The 8,578-nt window shown below is 43.0% G+C and overlaps 1 protein-coding gene across 1 annotated transcript; it reads left to right on the top strand.

The window, feature by feature from the left end:
• The first annotated feature begins 40 nt into the window (after positions 1–40).
• VTI1B (vesicle transport through interaction with t-SNAREs 1B) lies at positions 41–8,573 on the top strand. The gene is made up of 6 exons (XM_083838801.1): positions 41–304; positions 3,414–3,472; positions 4,943–5,134; positions 6,457–6,630; positions 7,592–7,653; positions 8,210–8,573. The coding sequence occupies exons 1-6, from the start codon at positions 190–192 to the stop codon at positions 8,304–8,306; spliced, it is 699 nt and encodes a 232-aa protein (XP_083694927.1). The 5' UTR covers positions 41–189; the 3' UTR covers positions 8,307–8,573.
• Positions 8,574–8,578: the final 5 nt, after the last annotated feature.

Genomic DNA, 8,578 nt, shown 5'->3' on the forward strand with positions numbered 1-8,578 from the left:
CCCGCCGCAGCTCTCCGAGCGGCTCGGCCCCGCAGGGAGCGGCCCTCGGCGGCGCCTCCCGCCGTTACCTCCGCGGCGACGCGCGGCGCGGCGATCGGGCGTCTTTGAGGGGCAGCCTCGCGGTCGGCCCGAGGCCCCCGCGGCGGCCGATGGCGGGCGGGCCGGAGGGGAGGGAGGCGGCCGCCCGCCATGGCGAGCCGCGGGGCCGCGTCCTCGGAGCATCTGGAGCGGCTGCACGACATCTTCCGCGGGCTGCACGCCGACCTGCGCGGGGCCGCCCAGCGACTGCGCCACGGCGCCGCCGGTCAGTGCCGCCGGGGGGGGGGGCGGCGGGGCCGGGAGCGGGGCCGCGGCCCTGAACGGCCCGGCCCGGCCTCGCCTCGCGGCCCCACAGCGGAGGGCGGGGGGAGGGGGAAAGGGGCGAGCCCGGAGAGCTCGGCTGGGGTCACGGTGCTTGTCGTCCTCGTTCGGACAGTGCACGGGAACCAGAACTGCAAAGGGCAGCCCTCAGAGCTGGTTTGGTTTCTCCAGAACCAGCCAGAGCCACGGGCAGAGAGGAATAAATGCCCGCACCTGGGAGAAGGGCCCTGAACGCGGGCTTAACTCGCACGGAATTTGGTGAAGGGTGGTTCGGGGAAAGGCGGCCGGCCTCGCTGCCTGGAAACGCAGCGTCTGTCCTACTGCCTGGCAGGGAAAAAAATGGGAAATGGAAAATCTGGGGAAGGAATGAGGAATGGCCACACGCACACTGTCCTGTTTCCGAGGCGCTGCGGGATCGGTGAGCACGGCAGGGAGCAGAGCTTCCCGCTGGGAAGTGCCACACGGCAGGAGGCACAAAACCCAGGCTTAAAAGGACAGGAACTTCCCGTCGGAAATCCGTATTTCCTTGTGGAAAGGAGCCCGGTCGGTTTGTTGGTGCAGTAAAGCTCAGTCAGGTCTCCCTGGAGCTGTGCTACTGTCAGGCAAGGAGTTCTGAGCCGTGGGCTTAAACAGAATACTTACAGGCAGCATTTTTTCACTGCTTGTAGACTTTTCAACAAGTAATTACAAAATGATTTTTAGTCATGCTATGAAATGATAACATGCTGGCCTTATTCATACAATTTGTTGCTGAAAAAATCCCAGTAGTACTTGTGTAAAGCACTTGTAAGGGAGTTTAAGATAAGCCAGGAATTTGCCTATCTGGTGAAGGCACTCGGCTTTCGTAATGTGCTTTGTCTGCTTCTTGTACATACGGTGTGCGAGCCTTTATTTTGCAAGCTGTCTGATCCTGAAAAAATCACAAGACAATAAACAGTATCGCACAGACGCTTTTAAGGTGATTGGCACCTTCCCAAGCTCCAGGGAGGACAGAATGTGTCGTTCTTGGGCCGTCTTTGAGGGACTAGGAGCTTGGAAACGTTATTTTGCTCTGTATAAGCAAGATAACAAATTTCTAGGCCTAGAAATCTTTTTTTCCTTTCAGACTTGTAAGAAGGCAGCCTGGATCAGTTTAAACAGCCTGGATCGGTTTCGAATATAGACACTTTTCTTTAAGTAAATGTAGTTAACTGTACTTTTGAACTGACTCTGTTTCTGGTTGATTGGAATTATATCACGTCAGTGCTGATGAGGAAGTGGGTAATGTTACTGTGGCTCAAGTGCAGTGTCTTATTAATCCGACTGGGGGCACCCGGAGGGTAAAGTCCTGCTCTTAAAGTCCTGCTCTTCCAGTACTGCTCCCGGTTTCAATCAGTTTGAAATAGCACTTGTTTTAAGAGGGCACCGCATAAACCAGATTGTGAAATGACCTGTGTGAAACGATATATTGACTTCTGGAAGTTGTTTTCATGCAGTTTGTGTCTGCGTTTTCACTTCCAACCTAGCCACACAGGCAGTTGTGTCAGCACAAGTGTACGTGGCAGAAAACCAGAGCAGAAGTTGAGGAGAGCCTGTTCAGGAACCTCCCGAGTCAGCATTTCCTCCTGCATCAGCTGTGGTGTGCAACTGCTTCGCTGATAGCAGCCAGCACATAATATACTAGTGCTTATAATGTAGCTTGGTCTGTAATAATTCTCCTGTGTGCTACCTGAGAGCAGAGCTGTTGGTTAGGCGATGGTTTTTAACTCCCTCCCAAGTCCGCTGCAGTTCAAGCCCTGAGCTTCATATGAATTGGAGCTGAAAGGGAGAGCCCATGGCCTGGGGAGGTCAGGTCCATGAGACAAGCTGTGTTAAAATGCTTTGATCACTTCAAAATTTTCTCTTATTGCTCTGTTGAGAGCTCAGTGGTTTAAAAACTGCTCCTTTTGCAGAGGGCCATATTTACAAAAGGTGTTATCAATGGCAGGTTTTGACTGCAGCAGAGATTTCATAATGGTGTCTATACAGTTTTATCAAATTAGAGGAGTTTTACCAAGGTCGCTGTCTGTATTTTCTGCTACTCAAAACTTTGTTTAGGACTGAATCAGTCTCTTCTGAGAGAGATGAATTAGGTTACTGCACATTTATCAGACTTCTGATAGAACTTGGTTTAATTCTGCAGTACACTACAAGAGTGTCCTGGTGGTGGTCTTCAGTGCTTCTGCAAAAGCTTATGAAACACAGGTTTTTGTTCTGTTGAGACATGAAGAGTTTGAGAATTCTGCATCTACTGATCTTGGATATTAGATACGATAGTTTGTTAACACATACAGAATACATGTCTTAAGAGTTTTCTCTAAAAATAGAAAAACAATGGTGAAAATGAAATGAAAACGAAAGCCGCTCTTTGGCTTCCACAGCCCTAGACATCAGTACCCAAGCAAATGACCATTTTGAACAACTGAGATGTATGGTTTTGTTGGCAGGTTCAAATGCCTGATGTCATTCCAGAAGAGAGAATCATTTGGGCATTAGGCTGGGATCCTGATCTGATATTTTGATGGCATCTTTAATGTCAGGGTACTCCAGAGTGCTTATCCTGTTCAACTAGTTAGTTTGTTGGGACTGCGAGAATGCCGGATACCCTCTTTGTTGGAAACTTCGGGGGGGCACTTGGAGATGCAGATTGCCTCGACGTTCTGTGCTAATCCAAGTCACAGCTTCAGCCTTTAGTTGTCTTGCCGAATATGCGTGAAAATATGAAATGATGAGCTGTTTGCCGACCTGTTCTCTTTGTTATTCTTTCACGTTAAATGTTTGTCAACAGCCAGAAAAATATTTGAGGTTTGAAAAGTGACTTTTGTCTGCCAAAGCTAGTGGCCAGCTGGTGGAAGGGTGGTTTTTTCTCTGTCCTCTCCCCAGCTTTTGAAAGATAAGAATAGGCTGTTCCTGTCTGAGGTAAGTTTTGACCTGGTGCCTCTAATCAGCCATTGGAGGTGCTTTGTTGCCGGTAAGATTGAGTTCTGCTGTCATTTCTCCAGTGTTTATCTGACATGCTGCTTTTTCTTCCACAGAAGAGAAAAAAAAACTAGTCCGAGAGTTTGATGAGAAACAACGTGAAGCAAATGAAACGGTAAACAAGTCTAGAATTGTGGCCTTTCTGACCAGTTGAAACATTGCTAACCTTAACAAGGACAGTACTTGCAAATTTCACCTTCTTTATGTTCATATGCCAGCAGATGAATGTTGTGTATTTTTTATATTTGATTCATTTATGTGATTAACACGTGTGTTTGTCAAGATTATGTGTGTGTGTGTTTATACATAGCATATATAGAGATACAGACACGTATTCATATTTTCGCTTCTTAGTGCTCAGTTTGGGTATCTCCTTCCCTTTGTTGAGCAAAGGAGAGTGGCGGAGGTACAGTTAGAATTGCTAGAGATCGTAGGGAGAACATGTAGAGAATCTGCTTTATGGTTTATTTGTTTGTTTTTCCTCCTGCTGTCTTTTTTCACGTTGGCTTAACCCATGTGATCTTTCTGTGAGTCTGATGGCTAAATGTCAGGGGTCCTGACTATTTAAAACCTCTATTGTGTGGGCCTCCTGGACAGCAGGTGACATGGAACAGCACACACAGAAAAACAACCAAAGAAAACATGTGAGGCTTGTCTTCTGTGCAAAATGTAATAGATTAAGCTTTCTTTTCTCAGTAATACGCTATTTCTTGGTAGCAGTAGAATACCTTTTTAGCTCGATGAGGGTTGTCGTCTTATTTTGTTTACCACAGTAGTCACAACAGAAATCTCCCCTGGCTCTTCCCAGGGGAATTGTTTATTGTAGGTTACAAATTTATTTTCACAATTGGTCACTTGAGAAAGTGACCAATTCTGTACTGTGATTTGCTGTGCAAAATGGTTCTTGATATATTCTGTCAGTACTCACGTGCAGAAGGTTATGCCTTTTTGGGGAAAAAAAAAGTTTGAAACAGATCTGAAAATGAGCCTCCCTTGCAGTGAAAGTAAAGCGAGTACCGATGGAAATAGCAGATTCCTCTAAGTAGCGATGCTTTGGGGTCACAGCTGAACATTCTTTTGGGAAAGATGCTTTATTCCTCTAACTTACTGGATTTTGTTGAGGTGTGTCTGTGTAGATTCTGGCTCATACAAGAGGACAGCTTTAAGCGTTGTGAATTTGTAACAACTGTCACCGAAAGCTGATGTGCAAATTCACGTATCCAAAATCTCAGGGTGTACAAATCCTACCTCCAGCCTCTGCTATCCATCCTATAGATGTTTAAACAATGTGAAAGTGAAAACTGCGCATTTTGAAGTTGCAGAGTGACACTTCAGAAAATACCAAGTCTTTAACCTAGGCCATTTTTTCTTGAGGCACTGTATAGCTGAAAACCCATGTGGGCTGAACAGCAATAGGCGGAACGGTGCCATTGATACTAGATGAGGGGCTTGGGATTAATAGCCCCAATCCCCAAATCACATGAAAACATGTGAATCCCTTCATCTGGTTGTAAGTTTTGAGTATAGCTGTTGATAAGAATAAATTTGATGCTTTAAAAAAATAAACACTTTTTTTTCCTTAAAGCTACGGGAAATGGAGGAAGAGTTGAAGTATGCTCCTCTGCCGTTCCGCAACCAAATGATGAGCAAAATCCGGGCATACAGAAGAGACCTCTCTGTCTTCCAGAGAGAGATTAGAAGCACAGATTTGGGATTGGGCCCTGGAAGTCAAGGGGATATGAAATATGGAATCTTCTCCACAGAAAATGAACAGAGTGTGAGTATCAGATATAAATTGTATTGAAAACTTGTGTGATTATTTAAAAGAATATTCCAGATGTGTTGCTTACAGCATTCTACTTTAATCCACTTGATTTCTTTCGTAACTCCCTGTGCATCTCTTTGTGCATAACATGAATATCTTAGGGAGGAGAAAGAACACCTAGAACTCATAAGAGAGCTTTTCTGTTCTAAGACAAAGATATTAGTGTAATCAAAATGGTACTCCTTGGGTGCCCTGTGCCTAATGACTTACACGATGCATTAGAAAAAAAGACTCGTTAAGTGTACTGAAATACTTTATTTAATCATTCCCCTGCAGCAGTGAAAATACAACAGTGATGCTACTGACTTCACTGATCTCGTTTTTGTCTCCAAAAACGTATGCAAGTCACATACACTGTAGAGGTTCTTCCACGGAGTTCCCTTTTAAGTGATCTCAGTTTAAATAATTTCCAAATAACATAAGAAGTCTTCTTCTACTTTGTACAGTGTTGATATGCTGCTACAGTGCAAGAAATACACCAGTTTACCGTATCTGCTTAGATTCGTCTGAGCTAGTGAGACTGAATTTGCTTACTATCCTCAAAGATTAGTGTAATCTGTATAGAAAGTTCATAGAAGTGTTTTTTGTTAGGTTGGTTGGTGTTTGTCTGCCGTAGTTAAGGAAGGTTTAAGGGAGGCTTTTTCCTTAATGTCTTATTCTATAGTAGTAGGTATTTTTTTGCATTAGATTTCTCTTGGTTGATTCCCCTAAAACGTGAGAGCAGGATGTTAAACTTTCTGAGGCTTAAGAAAATACTTTTTGAGCTACCTTTTGACCCTAAGGTCAAAAAACATTTCTTATTCTGTAGCTGAGGCAAGTGGAATGAAAAGAGTAGCTTTTTTACTTAGGAGTCCATCTGTTAGTGCTGTTTGTCTGTAATCCTTTTGGCTGTGTAAACCCTTAATAATCTCCCTAGCAACCAACTGCAAAGTCACAAATAAGACAGTTGAGGTACAAGTGAAAGGAAAAGTTAGCATCTGGAAAGCAGACACTGTTTTCATGTAGATGTTATTTGATAGAAAAGTGAATTATTGCATGGACAGGGTATTTTTTTTATAACTGTTATAAGTATTTATAACTCTTTAGCTGCGTATCCTCCTTTTTCAAGGTTTAACTAGATTTGACCATGACATTACGTGAGAACCCTTTCAAAATTAACCAGGCTTCATCAGTTAACATAAGAAGCCTAGTACAAATGGCTTGTAATTTTTTAATACATCAGAAGCCCGATACCTCTCTTTGTGTTTAATATTTAAGTGTATATTGTTTTTCAGACTAATCTGCAGTCACAGAGGGTGCTGCTTCTCCAGGGAACAGACAGTCTGAACCGAGCCAGTCAGAGCATTGAGCGCTCGCACCGAATTGCGGCTGAGACAGATCAGATTGGCACTGATATAATTGAAGAACTTGGGGAGCAGCGAGAGCAACTGGAACGCACCAAGAGCAGAGTAAGTGGAGAAACTGTGGCTGTTGTGTTGGAACAACCTGATGTTAGCTTATTAGTGGGAATTGTGTGCCAGGAATTACACTTGGAGACCCTCCCCAGACATGGTAGTCCAGTTAGTTGACATTTTGGGCTGCCACATTGCTGTGCTGTGCTCCTAAAAGCAAAATAATTACTGTTGGTGGGCCCAAAGCATGTCTGTTACTTTGTATGTGCAAGACCAGGTGATTAGACCTATATACTGCTGCTTGAAAGATTTAGCATTACTGAAAAAATTACTGATCTAAAAAAATGCTAGAGAATTGCCCACCATATAAAGCTCAATAGTAAAGGTTTAGATTTGGGAGACAGTTAGTTAGTAAGTTCCTTTAATGAAATCAAATTTAATAGAAGCAACCAACACTAACCTTCCAATAGTTGTTGGCTAGCTAAGGCAACAATACATTTCTGAGCATCATAAAGCTGAAACGGATTATCTATTAACAGTTCAGTGCTCAGATGCATTGGGTCACACAGACCTGTCAGTGCAACATGTTTCTTTTCTTGCTAGAAATGTAATGGCATTTCAGACAGGTCTAGAAATGCACTAGGGGAGTACGTTTTAATACCAGGAGACAATGATACTGACAACTCAAATAATGAAATTAAATTGTAATAAAAAGGGCTAATACCAACTTTCCAATAATTTTAAATTAGGTAGAGGGGTAGGAAGTAATCCTAAATTGCATATAATTTTTGCATGTATCTAAGGAAACGTATACCTGAAAGTCTTATTTCTGCTTTATTAAGGAGACAACTCTTCAACCTGTATTGTGCTTGGACAACAACGTTGTCTCTGAATTTTGAGAATATGTGGTTAGCTTTGAACCCATTATTAACTACATTAAACACCAACTTCTTGCATGTGAATCTTCAGAGTTGATGTAAACTTGTTGAACTGGCAAATAACTTCTCTTTCTTCTTAGTTGGTGAATACAAGTGAAAACTTGAGCAAGAGTCGTAAGATTCTGCGTTCCATGTCCAGGAGGTGAGTAGAGTAGCAGGACTGGCATACAGCTGCACAGTACTCAGCAGGTAGTAGTGTTGCTTGCCAGTTTACAGACAAAAAAAACAACAACCTAATAACCCACAGCGTCAGCTGGAACTGCAGGGAGGTTTTAGGAAATGCGTAAATGGAGCATGTGCCCATGTGAAGATCTAATTTGTGTTTTCTCCTCTCTGGTAATTATTCCAGTAATGGAGTGCAGTGTAGGTGAGTGAACACTACTGAATCTGTGCTGCTCATTTAAGATAGTGCACAGGTTGTCGTGCATGATAAAACATAGCAAAGGGGAGGGATTTTGACATAAGCAAGTTACAGTGAATTGCTCTTGGTAACTTTTGATGAAATTCAGTTATTCAGGTTGGAAGAAGTTGTGCTACAAATCACTGTGAGTTTGCCTCTTCTTGCTTTTTAACTGCTATTCAAAATAGTACTTTTTGATGTAGCAGAAACGGGGTTAATACTTATGGAAGGAAAGAATCTGCTTTCATAATCAAGAAAAAGAACTACCTTGGATTCTTTTTTTCTTTTTTAACTCTAGAGTAGCCACTAATAAGTTGTTGCTGTCAATCATCATCATCCTGGAACTAGCCATCCTAGGAGGAGTGGTCTACTACAAGTTCTTTCGCAGCAGATGAATCTTCATGACTGAGATGAGTTGCTCCACTGCTGAGGAATGGGATGGGATGTCTTTCCTTTCACTGTCTGAGGACTGAACTGTCTCATGAGACAAGCATGTTCAACTGAAACTGTACTGACAGTAGAAAGACAGTGAATGGAAGTAAAGGAAAATGCAGAGACAGCCTTGAACTACCAGTGAGATTAATAAGAAGGTAATAAATATTTTATTGTCTCAATATGTATATACTTAACTAAATGAATAAATCTTGGAATGTAATACAGTAGCCAC

The sequence above is a fragment of the Anser anser genome, assembly GCF_964211835.1.
Source record: "Anser anser genome assembly, chromosome: 5".
Taxonomy (NCBI): domain Eukaryota; kingdom Metazoa; phylum Chordata; class Aves; order Anseriformes; family Anatidae; genus Anser; species Anser anser.